At 47.7% G+C, this 24,478-nt stretch overlaps 1 protein-coding gene across 1 annotated transcript in view; it reads left to right on the top strand.

Annotated features, from left to right (window-relative positions):
- Positions 1 to 24,478, top strand: part of GALM (galactose mutarotase) — a 65,570-nt gene that overhangs the window by 31,353 nt on the left and 9,739 nt on the right. Inside the window, exons 2-5 of the mRNA XM_039532072.1 lie at positions 4,770 to 4,996; positions 9,074 to 9,228; positions 14,070 to 14,276; positions 17,166 to 17,247. Coding sequence (XP_039388006.1) covers positions 4,792 to 4,996; positions 9,074 to 9,228; positions 14,070 to 14,276; positions 17,166 to 17,247 — 649 coding nt within the window. The 5' untranslated portion in view covers positions 4,770 to 4,791. The remainder of the gene's footprint in view (positions 1 to 4,769; positions 4,997 to 9,073; positions 9,229 to 14,069; positions 14,277 to 17,165; positions 17,248 to 24,478) is intronic.

The raw sequence follows: 24,478 nt of genomic DNA, 5'->3' as shown, positions 1-24,478 counted from the left end.
CCAGCTGTTTGTCTCTTCCTGTTAACTGTTAACTTTCCTCTTAAAGTCCAATGAAGCCCACTCAAGCTTCATCCCCCTTCTTAGTGCCTGACTCGGGTCCCACTGAAGAACAATGGAAAGACTCCCATTGATTTATTGGGCTCTGGTTCAGATCCTTAATGAGGATGGGCCGGGTCTCAGAATGGGGTAACAGGAACAAATCCCTGGTTACCTCAGCCATACTGCTAACACCATCCTCTGGGAACAACCCACTCCCCAGAGCTGAGCTACCTCCACCCACATACTCCCCAAATGCCTACCGCATCAAAGCCAACAGCCTTCTCGTTCAGGGTATCCAAACAAATAGCCCCACAACCCCCCTTCTGCACAAATAACCCACCCGAGCAGCTCTCTGTGGTAGGGCGTAAACCCTTTCAGTGCACCCCCAAGCCCTGCCTTCTGCTGCCCCGCTCAGAGGCCCCCTCTGAGCCAGGCAGTCTGTTCAGAATCAGATCAGGGAGACAGTCAGCCACGAGGGGCTGTCAGTCACAAGGGAATGAGAGGCAGGGGCTTTGCCGGAAGCAGCCAGGGCAGGGAGCTCTGGGGAAACAGGAGCTGCCCTGGTTATTGGTGTGGAGTTCACTGACTGGATGCTGCATGGCCAAGGACTGTGGGCAAGTTTGAGTTTTGCGGGGTAAAGCAGAGCTTCTTAATGCCCAGAGAGGGATGTTTATGTTTGACCCGGTGCCTCTTGTGACCAGTCTTTGTGGTCACTTGGGCCACAGTGTGTGGAGGTGGAGTGGGGAGCTGAGCAAACCCTGGCTGAGCTTTGTCGGTCTCCTGCTGCCAGTCCACATCACTCCCTGCCCTGGGGACACCCAGCCACAGCCCTTGACTAATCCCAATTCAGTGCTGGCCTCAAACCCACCACGCAAGGTACCCCACTAACTGGAACACAGCAGTTCCCCCTCCAGGCTGAGTGGTGGGGGCTGACATGAGCACTACAGAGGCTGGGAGGGGCTGCCCAGACAGGGCCATGTGGATTTGAAAGGGTTCTCTTCCCACCTGCTTGTTGGAGATAAGTGGCAGGAAGTCTGCAACCTTAGGTTGTGATGTTAGTGAAATTAGAGGATGATCCATTGGCTGCCATAATAATACCTTGCACACATTGCTCTTCCTCCAGCATCACCACTCAGTGAATATCTGTTTGTGTTACCATACTGACTGCAGCAGCAATATCTGCAGCCCACTCCTGATCATGGTACTGCCTGTCATCCCAGTTACATTGGCCAGCTGGCCACCATGCCAGCTCCCCAGAGGCTTCTCCTGCCTGCAATAGGGCCCCTTGCTTCTGCAGTTTTGCTTTTGCCTGGTTACCTAATTGCTCCAGCCAACATGCTTGATTGTTCTTGTCTGTATCAGCTCACTACCTGCTCCTGACCAATCCACCGGTTCCTCTCCCCTAACTGTGTTTTGCCAGTATCTGTCCTCATCTCTCAGCACACGGCTGTTCTCTGTGCCACTATATCCTCCTCCCTCCATCCCTTTCCCGCCGCTCCTTCTCTCTTGCCCAAACGAGTCCATAGCCCCAACCCTTCCTCCTACTGCCAGGGACCCAGGGCTGAGCAGACCCAGCTCATTGGGCTAATGAACCCAGCCTCCTGATTGGCTGAAGGCTCCTGCAGGCCCATTCTCAGACCCTGCAGCAGGCCTCGTTGCTCAGTAGCATTTCATACCTGTGGCTATGGCCTTGGTCCTGGTCCAGCAGATGCTCTGAGCCTTGGCTCTGACTTATTACCTGGATTTGGTAACTTGACTCTTGAACTGGGCTCTGGTCACTAGGCCTGGTTGCCCTAGTTCCAACCAGCAGGCCAGCTTCCTCTCCTGACAAGGCCATGCACAGCCCAGTCCATAATACCTCAGAGTCCTGGAAGCAGGACCTGTCCTTTTCTTTCTGTTCATAGAGCTAAATCTATCTCTTTCATACACAGACATGTACCCCAGCCCCCTTCACCTTCAAGTCCATTCAAGATACTGCCTCTGGGGTTGTTTCCCTGGCTCATTGCTTGTCTGTGCTACTCAGCACCAGTTACCACTTCACCATCACCTTAGACTCTGGCCCTCACCAGGGATCTGCAAGTCTCTGATTGGTGAAGTGACGGAGTCAGTGCAATGGGGCCAGCCTTGAAGGCCCACGTGTCTGTATCTGTTGCAAGCGGCTCCATACTTCTGCCCATGCTGTGTACTATGCATGGGATGGCCTCCTGGAATTAACCCATGAGGCTACTGCCCTCTTTCTTCAAACCCCAGATTGGCTGTTACGTTTACAGGCAATAGGTAGGGCTAGTAGGATATTTTCCATCAAAACTGGGTTTTGACAGAAATGAAACAACCTCTTTTCCCCTGCAAAAAGAGTCTTTTCCATGGAAAATTTTGACTTTTCATCAAGGAACCAAAGCCCCATATTTTTCAGTTTCAATGAGAAGTTGAAGATTCTGTGGAAAATTTCGACAACAACTATTTTCTTTTAACTCTTGTCAAAATTTTCCATGAACACCCTTTCCCCCATCTTCTGTCCAGCTCTAGTTATAAGGCAAGTGGGGAAAGCTGCATTTATTTCATATTCTTCGAATGCTCCTCTAGGTATATGGGGCCATCAGGCTGCAGAATAGTGACCGATGTAACTACATGATTTTAGTTTTGTTATCCTCCTTGTCCTTCCCTCCTCTTGACAAAGATACAAGTGAATGTGACAGGCAAGTAGATGTTTGGGGCAGGAACTGGCTACCTGTGCACTGATACAGCACCCAGCCTCCATCCTGACTGGGACCACAAGGCGCCTCCTGTTAGAAAGGATAAATCATCATGATAATGTAAATGCAAAAATATCAACACTGTGACTTACAAAAATCCACGTCTCTCCCATCCATTTCCATTATGCAACTACATCTATAGAAGTATATGTGCCAGATGTTGCTGCTTGTTATGAAGACTGTCAGTGTCCATGCTTCACAGATAATCAAGTTTATAAATGTAATAAAATCAATAACAAGATATTCATTGCCAAAAGCCTGTTTTTCATAACGATTTTATTTTGATTTACGAAATGCTACAACTCAGCCATACTTGCTTGACTTTAAGTTGGGACTGCCCAGGTGATATTTTAAAGAACTCAAATGCTAAAAACAATGGAATCTACTAGCTAAGGTCCTGATCCTGCAACCCATGTGAATGTCCCTTTTGCTTTACTCCCATGCGTAGCTCCATTGAACTCAGAGGAGCTACTCATGTGAGTAAAATGATGCAGTGTTACAGGATTGGGGCCTAAGGATATTTCAACACTTATTTTACTCCCTTAATGTCATACTTCTTAGAAATATCAAGCTGTTCACCTGCATGGTGCTTAAATAATGCATGGCAAATACTGCCATGATATGAGAGAAGAATATACCTTGTCTTTCCAAAAATCTCAACTTCAAAGGAGTTAAAAGCACGGTTGCCAATTCTTGCAGTTTTATTGTGAGACTCGTGACATTTAGTATGTTTCTTAATTTCCAGATCCTGGAGTTCTGTGATTAAATGGGAATCTCAGCTTTCATTTAAAAATTAAGTTTCCAGCCTTCAATTGTGGAGAATGCCTTGAGAATGTGACCCTTTAAAGGCACAAACCCAGAAGGCAAACAAAAAAAACTTGTGAACATTTATTATTTTAATAAATCTCATGATTCTGAGGCCCTGACTCATGATTTAGAATGCATGGGGGTTGGCAGTGCTGAAGGAGAGTGTCCCCAATGTGATTTCTAGTACATATCACTTCCAAGTCATAGCAGATCGCCTTTCTTCTCCAGCACATACAAGTTATCATTGCTGCCAATGCTCACAATTCTATTGTGAGTCTTGCCATATTTGGTGATTGTCTTAAATCTCCAGCTGCCAGAGTGAGATGCTTATGGGAGAATCTCAGCTTCCTTTTAAAACAACGGTAAGTTTCTGGTCCTCCTGATTGCAAAAAAAAACCCTTGAAAATGTGATCTGAGTGTATCCTAAAATCTCAAGTGCCAGAAGGCAAATAAAGTATCAGAGGGGTAGCCGTGTTAGTCTGGGTCTGTAGAAGCAGCAAAGAATCCTGTGGCACCTTATAGACTAACAGACGTTTTGCAGCATGAGCTTTCGTGGGTGAATACCCACTTCGTCGGATGCAAGCAGTGGTTATAATAGTCTTCATAACGTCTGTTAGTCTATAAGGTGCCACAGGATTCAAGGCAAATAAAATGACCCCACAACGTATTATTTTGTAAAATATCATCATTTTTAAGCCAGTCTGGTGATTTTGGGGGTCTGACTCCAGATTTTTGAACCCTGGAGTTTGGCAATCCTGCATTTTGAAAGTCTCTCTTCCCCTTTATTCTAGCTCAGGTCTCTCAAAACTACAGGCCACAGCCTACAGCGCTCCTCTTCCCGGTGCCAGCAGAGTGGACTACATCTCCCAGCATGCACCCCTCCAGCGGGCGCTGGAACGGGGGGCTGCTCGTACACGTGGTGCCGGCTGGAGCCCGCGGGCTGTAACGGGCTGGCGCCCGCCGCGGGCTGTAACGCCCTGGGGAGGAGGCCGTAGCTTGGCGGCCTCCCTGCTTCAGAGAGTCAGCCCCGGTCTGCGCCTCCGGCTGCGCCTGCCTGGGGGAGGCTCCTGTGATTGATTTCCGGGCTCCAAGCCCTGCCCTGTTCTTGCTGCCGCCTCTGCTGTCTGCTTACCTCGGGGGCGTGGGGGGGTGTCCCCTCTTGTTTTCCAGAGGCGTCCGGCTGCGAGGAGCGATGACAGAGGTGACCCGAGAGGGGTTCGGACACTTGCCCCAGAAGGGAGGAGGAGGAGGAGGAGGGGCTGTTGAAAAGTTCCTGCTGAAATCAGACAGTGTGAGAGTGGAGATTCTCTCCTTAGGCTGTATAATCACGGCACTGGAAACCAAGGGCAGGGATGGGAAGCTCTCCGACATTGTCCTGGGTTTTGATCGCTTGGAAGGTGGGTTTAAATCCATTTTTTCAAAGACAATATGCATTGACCTCGCTTCTTGGTTATTTTCTTTCCGATCCTTTTCTAAGGCACCTCTCACTAGGCCCCTGGTTCTCCATGGCCCTGCCCCCAGCGTAGTCCTCTGCTGTAGTGCACAGGGTGCAAAACACTACCGTATCCCAGTGGTGTTGTGTTCCATCCACCCACCCTGGTGTGAGTCACTACTGCGTTATGGGCAAGGCAATGGAGAGGCTTCTGTTTCAGTCAGTGTGTGTGTGGGGAGGGGACGGGGGTTTGCAGGTGGCCATTTGCTTCAGTGGAAGCAGGATCAGACCCATATTACATAGAATCCCCACCACAAGAGAAGAAAAACTTCCTTTCCCAGTCCAGAAGGACTTTTGCTCTTTAGAACAAAGACTTTCAATCGCAGCACAGCATCTGGGACTGCACAATTAGGAAAGAGATGACTAAGGGGGGATATGACAGAGGTCTATAAAATCATACTGGTGTGGAGAAAGTGAATAAGGAAGAGTTATTTACCCCTTCATAACACAAGAACCAGGGGTTGCCAATGAAATTAATAGGCAGCAGGTTTAAAGAAAACATAAGGAAGTACCGGTATTTCTTCAAACAACACAGAGTCATCCCATGGAACTTGTTGCCAGGGGATGATGTGAAGGCCAGAAGTATAACTGGGTTCAAAAAATAATTAGATGAAATCCTGGAGATTAGGTTGTAACCCCATGCTCTGGGTGTACCTAAATCTCCAACTGCCGGAAGCTGGGACTGGACAATAGAGGTGGAGCATTCAAAATTACCCTGCTCTGTGCATTCCCTCTGAAGCATCTGACACTGGCCAATGTCAGGGCCAGGATACTGGGCTACATGGACCGTTGGCCTGATCAGTAGAGTCGTTCCTATGGCTACGAGATACATTATTATCATGTTGATTACTGTAGCAGCTAGGGGCCCCAATCAGGAATGAAGCCTTGAGAAGGAGGATGGTCAAATGGTTAGAGCACCGATCTGGGACTTAAGAGATCCTGGGTTCAGTTACCTGCTCTGCTGCAAACTCCTTTTGTTACCTTGGGGAAGTCACTTAGCCTCTCTATGCCTGAATTCCCCAACTGTACAAGGGGATAATTTCCCTGCCCTGCCTGATGGCAGAGCTGTGCAAATAAATGCAACAACATGTGAAGTGTTCAGATGTGGTGATGGGAGCCATAGGAGAACCTTAGATAAATTGTGCCAGGTATGTACAACCACAAAATGCGATAGTCCTTGCCCAGTATATAACCTTTACCTCTTAGCACCCAAGTGTCTCTCTGTCGGTTGCACTGGAGTTGCTCCTGATTTACACACCTATGCAAGTGAGATCAGAGTCAGGCTTGCGGAGCTTGAAAATGGGGCAGGGACCATGTGTTTATTCTGTTTGTACAGCACCTAGCATGGTTCTGGCCCATGGCTAGGGCTCCTAGGCACTAGGAATAACACTGTGAATGTTGTCAATCCCCGGCTGCCCCTGGCTGCAGCAGCGGAGCTGGATAGAGAGGTTGGGGACTTATGGATCATTTCAGGGCAGGTGTTCCATGTGCAGGTGGCAGCAGTATGGATGCTAGCGCAGGGAGGTCTGTGTGAGAACTGACAAGGGGGCAGAGGAGGCTGGCAACCTTGGTGCAGCAGAGCAGGCGGGGTTGGTGGACAAGAGCCGGGAGTGGGCATGCAGTAAGTGCAGAGTCACGAAGACCCATGAAGTGAAGACAAGTAGCTTGACCCCAGTGTGGAGAAAGAGGGGAACAGGTGGAGAGGCTTCAAGGGGGGGCAGGCAGGGTAAGTGATCCAAGCAGTTGTGCTTTGTATGGAGAGGAGGGACAGCGATGTGGATGGTAGAGGCCTGAGAGGACAAGTCTGTATATTCAGGGCTCTGGGAGCGAGGGATGTGAGTGGACATTTCTGACTAGTGCCTTACTAGAGTGGAGCTGACAGGCCTGTCTGTTACTCCGCTGAGTCTAGCTCTTAAAAACATTTAGTTCCTGATTCTGCCCATCTCTTGCTCATGAACTACAATGGAGCAGTGCCACTGAAATGAATGGGATTCCTCAGACTAGGGGTTACTCTGCATTACGTTGAGCTGGGCCTTTGGAAAGCCCATGAAATAAGGCTTGATGGGGAAATGGTCATTGTATCCCTAAACAGATCTGAGCCAGGCACACAGCACAGATGAGTGCACTGAGTCCTGCAATAAGCAGCTAATCAGTCACCACCTGACTGCAAATGGGCGCTTTCTTCCTGTTTTTAAGGCAAATTATATGAGCCACTTGGAGCACCATGGGGTGACCGCTGAGGGCAGAATGCCCCAGCTGTCACATTGGGACCATGTTCTCACCTCTTCTGAATACTGAGGAAGCACTCTGAACGCTCGCTTAGCTCCAGAAGGGAACACACACTCCAGACTTGCTGGCAGCTCCCTGGCAGACGCACATCAGACTGCTTTTATTCCATGCATTCCCTCCTCCTTGTTATCTCACAAATTGCGTGAAAGTAGGAGGCCAAATTCTACTTTCCATTCTCTATGGAGAATCTGAGAGCAGAGCAGAGACCATGTATGAATCTGTTTTTTTCGTCTGAGGAATGGAGTAGATTTGGATGAATGGGTTTGGTGTCTCTGGTTAATAGGGTGCGTGTGTTACTATGATGGGGCACTAATTGGTTTCTGTGTAGATTCTAATTTCCAAACCTCTCTAAAATTCACATGCTTAGTTAGGGTGGCTCAAAAATTGGCCTGTCAGTTCGGAGTCTGGCTCAAGTCTGGGGTGAAAATTTGGTGACAGTGGATGACAGTGTTCTCTAGACCCCTCCCCCACCCCCAACCAAAGGGAAAAGACCTGTTTTTAAATGTCAGCCTTCTCGTAATGCACAGATATCGACCAGACGGGGGCTTCCCCATGAAGCCCACATCACTGCACTGCCCTTGCTGAGACCTAGCATCGGTACCAAGAACTTTTTAGCTTCAATACCTGTAAGCTATTGGAGTTTACTCTGTGAGCTCACTGCTGGGAGCCATGTTCATCTCCTGCAGCAGTGGGAGATTGTTAGGGAGACCTTCCCACACAATGTACCACAGGGAAGGGGAACTGAGTTGGAAACTAGAAACTAAAATTAAAAATTCTTCCCCTGACTGTGCATTTCATACCTCTTAATAACAACCCAGGTTGCCTATATCCCTGTCCTGAGGGGAGACTACCGTCCTTCCCCTATTTAGCAAATAAACATCTGCTCAAGGGCCTTTCAGGCAAAGCCAGGAATAGATCCAGTCTCTAAAGACTGGCCCAAGGCTCCCCCCACCTCAGCCCTGCCACCCTTTTAAGTGAATCTGCCAAGGTGGCTTGCCCTAGGCAGCAACATAGCGTCCATATATTGATTGTGACTAGGGCAGGGGCTGTCTTGTGGCTGTGGCAGTGTCCTGGGGCTCAGGAGATCTAGTGTCTGTCCTGGGCTCTCCCACAGCCTGCCTCTGGGATGCTGAGCGAGCCAGTTACGGCAGCGTGCTTTGGAGGGGAGCACCTGGCTGAGAATCTGCGTAGAGAATGCCTCACCTCCATGGGATTTAGCAGGAAGGATTGCCTAGTGGCTAATGCATCAGCCTAGTGCTCCTGGTGGCTACATTGGGTGGGAAGTGTCACCTTAGTTCTCTATTTCCTGGCTTTTTAACATGTACATCTTGTTTAGGCGGCTGTTCTTGTAAAGGGACCTCACAGTCCCTTGTTCGGCAGCCATGAGTTTTGAGGAATGAAACTCTCCCATTCTGGAAGGGCATGAGGAGTGCAGGGCAGTTGTTGGGTGTGATGGAAATGGGCAGGCACCTCCAAGATGTGCCATTGGGGATGCCTTCTAGAACTCAGATTAGTAAAGAAATGGAGACTTGCAGACACCTTCTACGTTCTCATCTTACATTAAGACCCTTGTCTTATTGCCAGGACTGTTTTTCCCACCCCCACCCAACCTACTTTCTGAGCTCCATCTGCCCGGCCCTAGGGATCACAGTCAAACTAGAACTTTATTTGGAATGAAATTTATTTTTGTTAGGTTATGTCAACAAACACCCCTACTTCGGAGCCACTATTGGGCGAGTTGCTAACAGAATTGCTAATGGGAAATTCACGGTGGAAGGCAAAGAATATCGGTTGGCCCTCAACAACCCACCCAACAGTCTGCATGGAGGGAACAAAGGATTTGACAAGGTAAATCTGATCATGGTCAAACTGATTCTAATCTCCCTTGTTTTCAATCAGGAGCATCCTGTTAAAGCAAGAGGTTGATTTTAGTATGCTTTATCCCTGTGTTGTTGATGTTTGAGGACAAGCTTTCGGTACCTTGAAAGTTGACACTCTTTCCAAATGGCTTCCTTATCACTCTAATATCTCCTTGTTTTACAATGATCCTTCAGCTCTGTACAATTAAAACACCCAATCCCAGCAATTTGCACCATGCAGCTTTTACAGCTGGTAAACTGCTCCTAATTAGGAATATTGTCTGCTGCCTAATTGGCCACTACAGCTGGTCTGGGGCTGGACTTTACCTGCTGGGTGACTGTGGAAAGCCATTTCTCCTCCCTGTGGCTCTGTTTCCCTTTGCTCCTCTTGCCAGGGCAGGGACCTCTTCAGTTTTAATTTTAGCAAAGATATCTTTTATCCCAAATACTAATTATACACTGGAGTCAAATGGATTCTAAAAAAAACTAAATAAGGAGTTTTAAACAGTGTAAGTCTCTTTCTCAGTACTTGTCTACATTTGAAAACTGTCCAGTGTTTAAACTCAATTGGGTGTGCTCAAGTTCAGAGTGCTGACCTCTGTGGCTAGAGTTGACAAGGACTGGATGTGTCAGCAGTGCAATAGCTGTTAGCCATGACTAGCTGAGAGGTGTTGAGCAGAACCAGTTGTCATCTAGCTGGTCAGCTTGAGGTCAGCTTGAAGTCAGCTGATTCACAGGTTCCCAGGCAGATTACTGTATAGCATTATGTTCTTTCTGTTTGGCGAGATGAACGGTCTTTATTATAAGTTTGAGATATTTTCCTGAAATATCTTCCAAATATTTTCTATGAAACCCATTTTTTTTCACACTTACACATTTTGATTTTGTTGGTTCTGTTCTTTTCACTCAGCTCCAGAAATAACTGTATATAGCATTAACAAAGTCTGCTCTCAGAGCTGGCTCGTGTCCTCCAAAGTGCAGGAATTAGCAGCTTTGCACTGAGCACCCATGTTTAAAGATCAAGCTAAAATTTAATGCCAGGTATCCCCATTTTGTAAAACACTCTTTGCCATTATTACCATACTTCCCATACAAGTATCAACACATCTTTTTTGTAACCTGTATTGGCTGCCTTTTAAAAGACCCATTTGTGTTTGATTACAACCTTGTTTTGTTATCTGTAGATGCATTTTGTTCAGTTTCTAAAAATAAATTTACAAAACTTGGACTGTAAGCTCCTTGGGGCAGAGACTGTCTTTTTGTTCTGTATTTGTGCAGTGCCTGGCACAGTGGGGTCCTGGTCTATCACTAGGGCTCCTAGGTGCAGTGGCAATACAAATAGTATCATTTTCCAATATACACATGACCTCAATCACTCAGGTCCAGCCTCTTGTCTTTTGGGATGTCATTAGAGGCTCGATCCTGCAGGGTGCCCAGCACTCTGGTCCTGATCCAGCAAAGTCCATAAGCACCAGCTTAACTTCAGGCACATGAGCTGTCCCATTGAATTCAGCAGGACGACTTATATGCTTGAAATTAAGTATGTGCTTAAGTGCCCGGCTAAATCAGGAATAGAGTACTCAGCGCCTCTTAGGATCAAGCCCAATTTCCCTAGGGCTTCACGGTGGTGCTGGAACAGTTTTTAGAGTGGGGGTACTGAGATGCCCCCCCCCCCATGTCTATGCCCCTCACCGCCCCCTTGAGCTGGGGCCAGGAGCAGGGCTATGGCTTCAGGAGGGGGAGATGCAGACAGGGTAAGGGGGCAGAAGCTGGGGATGGGTGCGGAATCCCAGGCCAGGGTCAGGAGCGGAGCCCCAGCCATGGGGCTGGCAGCCTGGACCCTGTGTGCCAGGCCGGGTGCGGGGCCTGGTGGATGGGACCCCTGGTTGGTGGCCGAGACTCCAGGTGAGGCACCAGCGGCCGGGACTGGGGCCAGCAGCAGAGCCCCTGGGTGTGGGGCCGGCAGCCGGGATCTTGTGCAAAACCTGGGGGTGATGCAGCACCCCCTGCACCCATAGTTCCTGCACCTATGGGACTCCAGCTGCCTTAGAGCCTTCATGGATGGAAAAAACCCAAATATTTAATTTAAAAAACAAAGTAGAAATATATGAACATTTAATAGCAAATCCTCTCAGACAGTTGTTTTTGTCCATGAAGCTGCTATTCTGGGCTTGGATGGCTGTTAATGGCTGGTGGGGTTTTGTGTGCTTGTGCTTTTCTTTTAATCCTGGGGGGCAATGTTCAACAAAAATTGTCAGTTTTGTGGGAATAGAATGCTGATTTTGGGGGCCAGAAAACCTTAATGATCTTTCTTTGAATAGTCACTTCAATGAGATCCCCCCTTCAGCTAGTTAGTGTGTATGTACAGGCTCTAATAGGAAGGCCTTTAATCACCCAAGAAGTGCTGTTACCACAGTGCAGTAGATGTCATGTTACCAAATAGTCATGTTATCAAAGCAGTCACAGTGTAGCCAAAGGCCAGATCCTCAGCTGGGGTAAATCTGCATAATTCCACTGAACTACACATTTACATCAGTGAAGGATGTGGGCCAAAAATGCATAACATTTTTTTTTCTATGGTTTCTCCTACTGTACAATGAAAATGTCATCACTGAAGTCTTAGCTGCAATAGTAATTATGCAGTAGTACTTATTCTAAACATGTAGGTTATTTCTTTTAAACATTCTCTGAAGATTATTTTAAAGAGTAAAGAGATTTCAGGACAGAAATTCAGCTTCGCAAGCAGGACACAATGTCCTGTGCTGCTGTTAAACTGACAGCTGGGAGAAGAGAGAGAGAAACAGTAATTTTTGCAACTACATCTCCTACCACACAGACCGCATGATAAATAATGTTTGGCGCCCCAGAAAGCTGGTAGGAAACTAATCTTTCTTTCCTGGTCTGAGTTATATGAAATAGGTCAGGATTACATACAATTACATCCTTGCCATGTGACAAGGAGTTAGTAGCCACTGACTGCAGCAACTATTTTTACACTCTGTGACATTGGACTCTCATTTCCCACTAGCTAGATTTGTCTACCTCCTTCCTTCTCTGTGTGCTTGCTGTGGTGTAGCTGCTTAGAAGGCAGGCTCAGCGCTTGTAGCAGTCCCGCTTGCAGAAAGGCACATTACAATTGACCTGATTATTTGATTTCCATGTCTGGGTCAAGACCGTGCACATCTGCAAAGAGAAGAGCACGTGAAGGTCCATTCAGCCATGGCAAATAGAGAGCAGGCTGATGTAACTTCATTCCGATTAGAAGGAAGCTGACTAGGGAACTTGGAGGATGAAATTCTAGGCGGTATGAGAATACTGCGATTCAACTAGTTATTGATCCTGTCCTTGTGTCCAGAGAGCTGGGGAAATCCCAGAGTCTTTGCCGTCCTGACCCAAACCCAGAACGCAAATACATAGGATTATAATTTGCCTATGATTTCCCCTTTTAGAACACCTTCCTGCCATGGAGCTCAAAGCACTTTCCAAGTGTGAATTAATTAATACTCATGCTAGCACTGTAAGGCAGGTAAGTATTTATTATCCCTGTTTGAAGGGTAGGTAGAGTGAGGGACACAGAGATGAGAAGTGGCGTGCCAGAGTTCTCATCACAATGCAGCTCTGAAAGCTTGCTGCAGTGCTGCCTCTCTAGCTCAGCGTGATGGTGCTATGAAAGAAGAAAGCAAGGAAAAGAGGAAGAAAGGGGTAAGCAACATAGATGTGACTTGGAGCCTCATGCTGTGAGTACATTGCATCTCACAAGCTAAGCAGGATTGGGCCTAGTTGTGACTCCAAGGGACTTGCTTCAGCACAGACGATATTCCTTGCTCTGTGTTGGTCACGTACCCGTGCTTCCGCATGGTGCCGTAGGAGCATGGCACCTTTCTGATGTGATTCTAACTGTTTGTGGTCATTCTGGGTATGTCTACACTGCAAAAAAAGACCCATGGCAGCGAGTCTGAGTGCAGGTCAACTGACTTAGCTTGTGGGGCTCATGCTGCATTGCTGAAATAGCAAGGTGGACATTGCCTCTTGGGCTGGAACCTGGGCTCTGAAACCTGGCAGGGGTGTGTGTGAGTCTCCGAGCCTGAGCAGAAATATCTACATGGCTGGTTTTAGCCTCATTGCCTGAGCCCTGTGAGCCCGAGTCGGTTTACCTGGGCTCTGAGACTCACTGCCATGTGTTTTTTTTTGCAGTGTAGATGTACCCTAAAGATCCTGTGACACTTATCAGAGGCGTTTGAGAGTTATCCCTAGTGCTCTGATTGGACTCCAGCTTTAGTTGTTCTGTTCCTCCAACTTCTCCCCCTCATTTCAGTTGGATACAGTGTTTGTTTTCACTTCCTATTTTAAACTGTGCAGCTGAGGAGCTCCCACCCTAAGAGTGGGCTAAGTGATCCCTGAATGTAAATTGTAGGACCTCTAGATAAAATGCAGAATATAAATTTGTTTTTAGATTATTTATCTGAAATATACAGGACCTTGAGGAAGTGGGAAATAATACTGGTCGGCAGCCTCTTCTTCCTGTGTTAATTCCAACATGTAGCACAAGAGAAGGGTGTTACTCAGTAAAATATTATGATTTATATTAGTGTGTCACTTGGAAGCCTCAGTCATGGATCAGGACCTTATTGTGGTAGGCGCTGTGCAAGCACAGAACAAAAAAGGCCCTTGCCCCAAGAAGCTTCCTGTCTAACAACGCAGTGTCACTGCGGCTGTAAACAAGAATTCTGAGAGATGTGTTTGCCTCTGGAAATGGAGCCATGTCAAGTATCTTGCATGTGGTTTTCAATGGAGGTAGAGAAATGAATGTCAACAAAATGGTTGTTGCAGGTTCTCTGGACCCCGGAGGTGCTGCTAAATGGCATACGCTTCTCCAGAACGAGCCCCGATGGTGAGGAAGGGTATCCTGGGGAACTAAAAGTCTGGGTGACCTACACACTCGATGGTGGGGAACTAGCAATAAACTACCGAGCTCAAAGCAGCAGCACTACTCCTATTAGCCTGACAAACCATGCCTACTTCAATCTAGCAGGCCAGGTAAGATGATAACCCTTGGTACTCCTCGTGCTTTGGAAGCCTGGCTGAATTCATCTCACTAACCTAAATGCCTTGTCACTCTCTCATGAGCTACGTTGTCCAATGACCTTACTCTGCTTGCTATAACATCAGAACAACTAACACTTGAATACATTGGGAGGGGAGGGGACCCAAGAGCCATGTGTGAGCTGGGGCAGGATGAGGGAGGGAGATGCTGGGGCTATTCGTGGTGTGTGTGGTCAGAAAAGCCCAGTGCAAGGGGTTTCCGGGCAATTAGGGACATGCCCTGCTCAGGGAAGTTAAGTTAGCACCAGGAGAAGCTACTGTGACTCTTTCAGTCTGTTTGGATTCCCAAGCAAGTGCAGAAGGGACTGCGTACAGGATAGTGGCCTGTGATGTACAGAGCAGACTGGATGATCACCTGGTCTTTTCTGGCCTTAAGCTCCCTGACTCTGAGAGAAAATGAAGCTTGTTGGGGTCACCACTGCTCATGGCTTTTGGGAAAATGACTCTTTTCTACTTCCCATTGTTTCTGGGCCAGGAGACCCAGAACAACCCAACCAGCTAACAAAGCGTTAAATAACCTCTGCTTCAGTGACGCAAGTGTATCCCCGTGTCATAGGTACTTCACTCTGTGCTGACATGTCCCTTGGTCTGACCTCATTCTACTAGTGCCTAGAGCCCCCGCTGAGATCAGGGCCCCCACACTAGGAGCTGTAGACAAATGTAGTGAGAGAGTCCTGGCTCACAGTCTAACCAGACAAGACAGAAAACAGCTGGAAGGAGAGAAAAACAAGGGCATAGAAAGGGAAAGTGAATTGTCTAAGGTCACCCAACAAGTCGACAGCTGAGCTGGGAGTAGAGCCCATGCCTCTTGAGTCACCGTACCCTGCCATGTGGACCACGCTGCGTCTCAATTACATTTTGCTCTCATGACATTTATAATCAGGCCTGAAGGCAAAGGTATAGAAAATAATTCTCCCAAGTACTGCTGTGCAGTGAGGATTGCCTCTGATAGCATTGTTACATTCTTACACTTAGATAACAAGGCTCTTTGAAACATGCTAGATAGAAAGAGAGATTTTAGAATTTCTGTGAAATTTAACTATATCAATGCCATTGTTTTAACAACTGCAGTGTATCATCAGTGTATAGTTAATTGGTTAATGATAAGGCCAAGTAAACAAATATAATTTGCAGCATAAGCACATTTTATGGAGCAGACATAACACCTGCAGTGTGTGTGTCTCTGTGTGAGAAGTTGTTATGTTGATTAGAAAGTGACACATAAGTTAAGGGCTTGATCTTGCTCCTATTTCAGTTGGGGGAAGGGGGAGTTTGCAGGTTGCTATTTGCTTCAGTGGAAGCAGGATCAGACCCATACTTACCCAGAATACCAACCACAAGAGAAGAAAACCTTCCTTCTCCAGCCCAGAAGGACTTTTGCCCTCTAGAACAAAGACTTCCAACCACAGCATGCAGCATTTGTGACCCTGACACCTTCTGATCTACTTTAGTGCCAAAATGGCTTGCAGCTTTTGTTGGGTTATACTTTAGTTTTGCTCTTTTGATGATTTGTAAAAGCTTATTTAGGCACTTGATATATATATATATATATATATATATATATATATATTTTAGTTTTTGTTGCTAAACAAATGTTATTTACATACTGAAATAAAACTGATGGTTTGTAAAACCTAGACAGAATGTGCTTTGTTTGTTCATGAAAGATAGCTGGGCTGTTATGGAATTTTGGGGGTAAGACTTGGAAAGTGAACCCCCTTCACTGTGAAAGCTAGAAAAGGTTGACTTTTCTTAGAAACAGGTATTGACCAATAGCCATTGGCAATATCAATGGTAAAAAAACATTTTGCTTTGGGATTTACAGATTTAATTGGGTTAGACATTTTAGATACAACAGCTGCACAAGCCAGAGTTACTTGATGTAATTTTTGATAATTAATAGTAAGATGCCATGACCCGTTTGGTTTTTGTAATGGCCAGATTAGAGAACGGCACACTGAAGAACACTTATGGATGATTTTTTGTTACAGCAAAGATTTAATGGTTTCAGCATTACGAGGATTGGCCTGATTTGGAAAAAGATTTGGGGGATTTTTTTTTTTCAATTTTAAGTTACTTTTATTTTTTTACACTTAATGATTTTGCTAAACAAAAGCATAACATGTTTAACCACAATTGCCTGCATCTTAGCCTTTTTTTTTAAATTTTGCAATTTTTTTAGGGTATAAACACAGAACAAAAAAACCAGTCCTTGTACCAGAAAGCTTTCAGTCAAAGACCCAGATCCTCAAAAAAAATCGGTGGGAGTTAGGTGCCTAAATACCTCTGAGGATCTGGCCCCAAGGAAGTGTCTACCTTAGGTTTTATATGGTACCTTCCCTAGTAACTTCCCTCCGGGCACTAGGGGAAAAAGCAATAAGGAAGTTCAGGACAGGCAGACGGAGGGGAGTGCTGTGGGTGTGGAAATTTCTGGCTCAGTACAGTTGGCAAGCTTTTCAGTATGCCCACTGTACCAGTACATAAAAGCCATCATTCTGACAAGTATTCTGTTCTTGACTGTGATTAGAGCATTGATAAGGCTGTGAGTGTAATGAGCAGTGGAGTGGGATTAAAGCCTTGGGATTGTGAGGGTTGCTTTTACCTCTCTCTGCTTACTGGGTAATGTGGAGACTGTGCCAGTTGTAGGGAAGCTCAAAGTCACTAACGTTTGAACGCTGCAATCCAGTAACATGGGCTCTGCTGGAGTTTGTGGTCAGTGTCCACGTGGTTTGATAACTACCAGTGGAAAACACCCTGCACAGGTACCTGGATGCATGTAAGGGGTACAGTGTAAGTGTAAACATTTCTTTCATTGTCTCCTAGGGATCACATGATATCTACAACCATATGGTCTCCATAGAAGCAGACTCTTACTTGCCTGTGGATGACACCCTGATCCCTACTGGTTGGTGACTTTGAGAATTGCATTTGTTTGAGGGGAGGGGATTTCATAGCTCAGCGGGAGCAGGATTGGCTCTAAGGTGAGGAAAGTCATTCTTAAACATAAGTGAAGTTTCTTATTCCATTAGGTAATGGCTTGATCCTTCTGTTAGCACGAAAGGGAGTCCAGAGCCACATGACAATAGCTCTCCTTGGGTGAGGCAGCGCCGCAGTTTGCACAGAACTGGCCCTTGTCTCACCCAAACATAGTTGGAGAGCGATTCCCTAAGCCCTGGTGGGACTGATTGCTTTGGCCTTGTAGCCCTCATTTTGGTGCTGGTACCTGCTCCATGGTTAACTGAGGTTCAACAGATGAGCCTGATGTTTGGCCTCCATTTAAAATCCCCCCAAAAGCTCCATGTGTCTCCACACTGAGAGGTTATATCTGGGTCCCATCTGGGATCCTTCCATCAAATTTGAAGAGATCAGACAAAGTTCTGAGGGATCAGTGGCATTCTAAAAGTCTAACACTTTTTGCCATGTATTGCACAGGAGAGGGCTCTCTGACCTCATGTGTATGCCAGCTAGTGAGTCACATGTCCTCTGTACAGCGACACACTAGCTCCGTGTCTAAAGAGCTCATGTGCCTAGGCTGTACAAAGAGCACTTGGTGAGGTAACACATCATCCTGCTTTGTTCCAGAGATGTGGGTGTGAAACGAATTTCTTAGCCATGTGTTCTGAGATGGACATTTTCCATATGTCACATGCAAGGAAGAAAGTTGAGAGGTTGCTTTCACCACAGGGGCAGAGTTAAGGGGATTTGTCTGCCTTAACTGTGAATTTCTCTCCTTTCAGAGGTTTGACTATTTTGGGAGCTCAATTCAGAACTTCCTGGGTTTCTATCTTTTTTTAAATCTAGCACCCTTGAAAGGTGATTTACATTCAAACCACTGATAGGTTCCTGTAACTTTCCTCAGTGGATAAAGCACAGTGTGAGTAGCCACAGGCTGACTCACCACTCTGGGCATGTGGTGAGCATTCCCACATGGGGCAAATAAATGTGGTAATTAACCAATAAACAAGGTGGGTGATTCAGCTTGTCATCAGAGGACAGTTACTGGAGAGACAGGAATGGGGAGGCTGGAAGGAAGGGCCAGAGAAGCCCAGGATCTCTTCCCCCATCATGTGTCTGTGGAGAAGGGAAAAGCCTCATGTTGTGGGGAACAAGCCTTCATATAGCACCTTGTAAATGAAGCACACAGGGTTGAACTTGCCATGAGAGTGTGGGAGGGCTGTTTGCAGAGAGGAATCCAGGGTGAGGGGCTTCACTCTGCTACACCTAGGTATGAGTAACTTCATCCGATCATCTCGGGGCATCCTGGGTCTCCATACTTCCATTGTGTAAATGAGTGGGGAGGGGAAGCCAGCGAAACCCTTTCTGCCTGTGGTTTTTGGTGTCTGCGGTACCTGTGGGTATGTTTGTGTTGCAGCTGGGTGGGAGCGAGCCCCCAGCCTGGGCAGACAGGCTCGCCCTAGCAGGCTAAGAGCAGTTGTGCGGACGCTGCAGCTCTGGCAGAGGCTCAGGCTCGCTGGCCTCTAGGCTTGAGCTTGCGTGGCCAGTCCACAGGGCCAAAGTCCCACAGCTGTTTTGAGCGCACTAGCCCGAGCCACGCCCACGCAAGCCTCTCTCTCTAGCCTGTGAGACTTGCTTCCCGCTGCCTCTCATGTCCTTCTCCCCCCGATATCCCCACCTCCTTCCTCCAGCCCAGCTGCTTGTGCTGTTGCCAGCTGAGCAGCTCCTAGTGCTAGGACCTGGTTCCTTTCCCCCTTTCCTTCCCCTTGCAACGTCTGGCTAACTCATGCTTGTCTAGCAAAGTTTTCCACGTGATCTTGAGGTCCTACTATTCCTATAAACTGTGCCTGGATAATCTGTCCCTCAAAGCCTGGTTATATTACAAGATGGGAATCCCAGGTACAGTCTGATTGCTTTGTTTCACATGTGATGGGTCAGATCCTCAACTAGCATAAATCAGCATAACTCGATTGTTGTCTCACTGGGGCTACACCAATTGACACCAGCCGAGGAGCAGGCCTGGTAGCTTGTATTATGAATGACTGCCTTGGTGCTGAGCAAATTAATTTTTTCAAAAAGGAATGAATCAAATGCTGATAAGTTTGAATCGGTCCCAAATCAATTTTAAAAGTAAAATGTCAAAGCAGCTAGGCGGCTCTGAAGTGTCGGGTGCCACAGCAGGGAGAGAAGAATGTGGCGTTTTTCTCCTCAAATTGTTGCTGCCAGCCAGGACTGTTTGGGGAGCGGGGGGAATTGCCCAGGGGCCCAGGTGATTTAAAAGGGCCCATGGCAGAGGCAGCAGCGGCGGCTGGGAGCCCCGGGCCCTTTTAAATCATCGGGGCGGGCCGCAGGGCTCCTAGGCGTGCGCGGGGTGGTACCAGCAGCGGCGGCTGGGAGCCCCGGGCCCTTTTAAATCATCGGGGCGGGCCGCAGGGCTCCTAGGCGTGTGCGGGGTGGTACCAGCAGCGGCGGCTGGGAGCCCCGGGCCCTTTTAAATCATCGGGGCGGGCCGCAGGGCTCCTAGGCGTGCGCGGGGTCTTACCAGCAGCGGCGGCTGGGAGCCCCGGGCCCTTTTAAATCATCGGGGCGGGCCGCAGGGCTCCTAGGCGTGCGCGGGGTGGTACCAGCAGCGGCGGCTGGGAGCTCCGGGCCCTTTTAAATCATCGGGGCGGGCCGCAGGGCTCCTAGGCGTGTGCGGGGTGGTACCAGCAGTGGTGAAGGCAGCAGGGTGGGCGTGTGGAAGCTCTGGCCGTGCCCATTGACTGTTCTGCCCTGGGGCCTGGAATTGCTGTCGGTGGGCCTGGCGCCAGCAAAGCACTGGCAGCTAAACCTCAATGGAGGGCTCTGGTGGTTTCCATGTCTAACCTCAGAGACACTTAAATACAATGAGTGCTGGTGGGTGATGGTCACACACTGTCTGGATAACTGTGTACAACAGAGGAAAGGCGAATCCTTTAATGTTTTTGGCGAGGTCTTTCCCCGTGTGGAAGTCTCCCTGTTCCAGGCTTTCACCGTCAGTCTGTTGATTTCAGCGGAGTTGTGCTGAAGTGAATTGGAGTTGAGCCAGGGCCCATGTTTCTAGGCCTTAGGGTTTTTGTTGCAAGCATAAACACCCGACTCGAGGGTAAGCCATGCTGCAGCTTTCGCCCGTGAGGATGCACCCATCTCGGGTGCACAGTTAGGCCTGCAGGGGGTGCACCACTCAACCTGGCTAGGGGCAGCAACATGGAGAAGGGAGAAGGAGTTGCAAAGGCCCTGACTGAGTGGTCCAGGCTCCTTGCTTCTCTTGGTTGAGGGGGAGAGGGAATTAAATTTACTGGGTTCTCTGTGCCTGTGACACCAGCTGAGGCCAGACCTAGAGGACTCCTGCTGTACCAGCTGCTCCCCAGACTGGCCTGATACCCGCCTGCCACCCAGCAGCAGAGGCCCCTTCCCAAGACCTAGGATGGGCAGGAGCCAAAGATCCCAGCAGTCCTAGTAGAACACCAGTGCCTCACTAGGGACTGGGGAGCTGGCACTGTTTGTGAGCTCCGAGGAGCAGGGGGGAGGCCCCTGCCCAGCTAGGGCAGAGACGGCTACTCCCGACTGAAGAGCTAACCGTATTGGGTGGGGGGAAGCAGAAAACTGATTCATTTGTGCAGCTAAGGTGGAAGAGACCAGAGAACTTATGAGCTGGGGGTGGGAGGAAATGGAGGGGGCCCAGCGTTGTGGGCACGTGGGGGATGAATGAGGGAAAGTTGGGATGTCTGACATGCGGGGAGGGGTGAGCAGTGATGGAATGGCAGGGTGGCGTGGTTGTCACTTGTGGGAGAGAGAGAGTGCCTGGTGTGAACGATATGTGAGAGAATGAGATCAAGTTTGGAGTGAAGTGTGTCAGTGTCCCCCTCTGTCTGCCCAGGGGTCTGACAGGTGTATGCATGTATGTGTGTCTGTCTGTCCCTCTGTCCATCCCAGGGTCTGATGGGCGTGTGTCCTTCTGTCCACCCAGGGGGTCTGACGTGTGTGTGTGTCCTCTTTGTCCACCCAAGGATTTGATGTCTGTGTGTGTCCCTCTGTCCACCTGGTGGTCTGAAGGGTGTGTCTGTGTGTCTGTCCAGGGGTGTGTGTCTATGTCTGTATGAGTGTGCAGGGTGGGAGGGCTGTGTGCGTTAGTGTTTCTGGTAAGCCTCGGCTAGCAAAATTTTACTGGAGCTAGTAGGTTTTATTTCCTTGACGTTTTTGCAAGTCTGCATTACCATATGCCTTCCGGCTCCGCTGTGGGCAAGTCACATTGATTTGCACCTGGGAGCGGGGGTGTGAGTAGGTCTAGGTGAATCTGCATTATTACTCCTCATGCATCTTCGCCAAATCCAGGACCCAATTCAGCAAGAAACTGTATGTAGGCACACCAGTATTCCCCTGGGCTTCAGAATGCAAAATGGCAAAAGATGACTTCAGTGGGACTGATGACATGCTTAGAGTTAAGCCCATGCTAAGTACAAGGCACTTACCTTGCTGAATTGGGACCTTAGTGTAATGTTTCAATGGATGCTCATGTATTTTAAGTAACATCTGTTCTTGAAAGTTAGCAATTACCTGGCTGGTTATTTAAGTTTTTAATTGTGCCTTGGCTTGATATTCTTGTTTTCTGTATCTATTTGCCTTTTAACATTTTGGATAAATGAATCCATTAAGGCAAAAAAATAGATGGATATTCTGTGCTTAGTGGGTTAGGCGGAGGTTGTGTATATTGTAAAAACCATTTTGTGTGGGACTGTCTCTTTTTTTAGCATAAGTAGACACCTAAATAAAACAGCTTCTCTTTTTAAAGTGATTCTTCCTCCACTCTAATGTATTCAGTAGAATTCTACAGTTAGATCGGATCGAAAGCCACAAAAATGCATGACTTGTAAGATAAAGAGTGATTCTGAGCATTTGCAAAGAAGAACTGGTGCAGAGCAACTGATGAGTTCAAAATGAGTAGATCCGAAAAGTCAGGGCTGTCGGCAACGAGGTGAGGCTGTGACTGCTGATGTGAGAAGAGAAATGTCCCCAAACCGAGACTTCAGAGCAACAAAAAGATTAACTGTTTGATGGGAAGTTTGTCTTTCCATTCAAAGTTACCCGCATTGGCGATAAATCCAAGCAAATAAAAATCTGTCATTTGCCAGGAAAATAGTTCATACAAAACTTGATCACAGCCGGCAGCACTGCACCAGAGAACCGATGGCTGTGATCCGTGGCCCTGATCTCCCGCTACCTGTCACTTACATCTATGCTTCCAAATCTGGCAGGCAGCATGTGGCTTGCATCAGTTCCTATTGTCAAGGACTGTGCTGAGTGGAGGAAGAGTCACTTTAAAGAGAGAAACTGTTTTACTCAGGTGTTTACTTGTGCTAAAAAAAAAAAAACACAGCCCCACACAAAATGGTCTTAAAGGTATGCACAACCTCCACCTCACCCACCAAACACAGAATATCCATCTAGTATTTTTGGCAGCATTTGACACCTGCTCTGTAGTATTGTTTCTTCTTGTAAAGGTGTGTGCAGGGAGTGGGGAATGATGGCCCTGTGTGACTGTGAAGAAGGGGATGATTTTCAAAGGGGAGCTAGGCACCGAACTCCCATCTGTGCCTCTGAAAATCTCCCCATAACTTATAACTCTTTGTTAATGGGTTTGAATGTTTTGGGCTCAAACAATTCTTAAGGTCCACTAGAAGTGGAGAGATGACACTCTGTGACCTTGTCCTCTCTACAGGCTTTATTATTAGCACATCAGGTCACTATTACATTCTTCTCTAGCTTCTCTCTACGTCTTCCATTTGCATTTATTTATCAATATGTTTCCAGTGATCACCTATTTATGTGCTGAAGTGTGTGTGTTAGGGCTCCTAAAGAGTGATTGTCACTTGTTATAGTACTTAAATACTAATAATGTAAGAGTATGGTAGGCCTGATGGGGTACAGAGTGCATGCTGGAGCCCCCTGGTTTGATCTGCCATGAGTAGCCTGCTCTGTACTCTGAATGCAGCACGTGAGACATGTTTAATTCCACCCACAGTCCTGGTGGAGTTTGGTCTGTTATTCTCCCTACACCTTTCCTTGGTTACATGGCCCTTGGCAGTATTCGTTGCCATGTGGGTATAACTCTTGAGGTGCAGAACAAACCCATTCAGAAGTTTCTTGTTAATTTCAGAGGGTTTGATGATGCCTGTAAGGCCCAGTCTTGTGACCCAGAGTTCCATGGTCCTCCAGAGTGTGAGGGGTGCATAAACTGCTGTATCTCTTTAAGGAGTGCTCCCCACATGGCTAGCCATCTCTGCTGATTGGTGGTTAGGGATGGAGTCACGGCTCTGCCCACTCCCTGCCTCTCTGGTGGGAGCTCCTGCACTCCAACACACTCACTGTGTGATCACATAAGGCCGCAGTCTAGCAGCTGCTAGTGATTTATAGCAAAGCCAAGTGATCTGCAATAGCCATTGCCTCATTGAAGCAGTCAGTGACACCACACAGCCACGTGCGCAGATCCAGCTCTATTCATAGCCAGCTTGTGACTGGTACACCGATGGTGCTTGAGGGTAAACCATGAGCTGTCATCAGGAGATGGGGAAATGCTGGTGATTGTGTGATCGAAAGTACTGCACAATACCAGCATGTTCATGAAAATGCTGGGTGCTGGGAAACTCAACCACAGAGAAAATATGAAGTTAGATCCTGAGTCAGCCTAGATAATTTTATGTTTCTAAAATAACTAGCTGCAGTTGGAGGTGGCACTCATCCAGCCTTGGCCCTCATGCATTTCCCCAATCAACTAATCACTGTGTGTGTTCTGCATAGCAATAAGGAGATGGAGGAAATCAATGGCAGCCAAGGTCAGTTTGTGCTCACCATTGGAGTGACAAATATCTAGCAACTCTTTGAGAACCATGGGCCAGATCCTGGGGGCCAGCTAAGCTGTTCAGGACACAGAGGGAGTGGGGAAAGGTGGCTGTAGGCAACATCCCTGTTCCCCTAATCCTGGGGCTGTGAAGTTCTGCAGGACAGGACAGGAACCTGGGTCTGCAGGAGGGCAGATGCATACCCGCAGCAATGGTAGGGCTGCATGCATTACTGTATAGACCCTGTAGAAATAAATACCACAGGAAGTACTGCCTCAGGAGGAGGAGACCAGGAAGTGTCTGTACAACAAGATGGACTCCTCT

Source organism: Mauremys reevesii, linkage group 3, assembly GCF_016161935.1.
Source record: "Mauremys reevesii isolate NIE-2019 linkage group 3, ASM1616193v1, whole genome shotgun sequence".
Taxonomy (NCBI): domain Eukaryota; kingdom Metazoa; phylum Chordata; order Testudines; family Geoemydidae; genus Mauremys; species Mauremys reevesii.
This window is presented reverse-complemented; position numbering and strand designations above follow the sequence as displayed.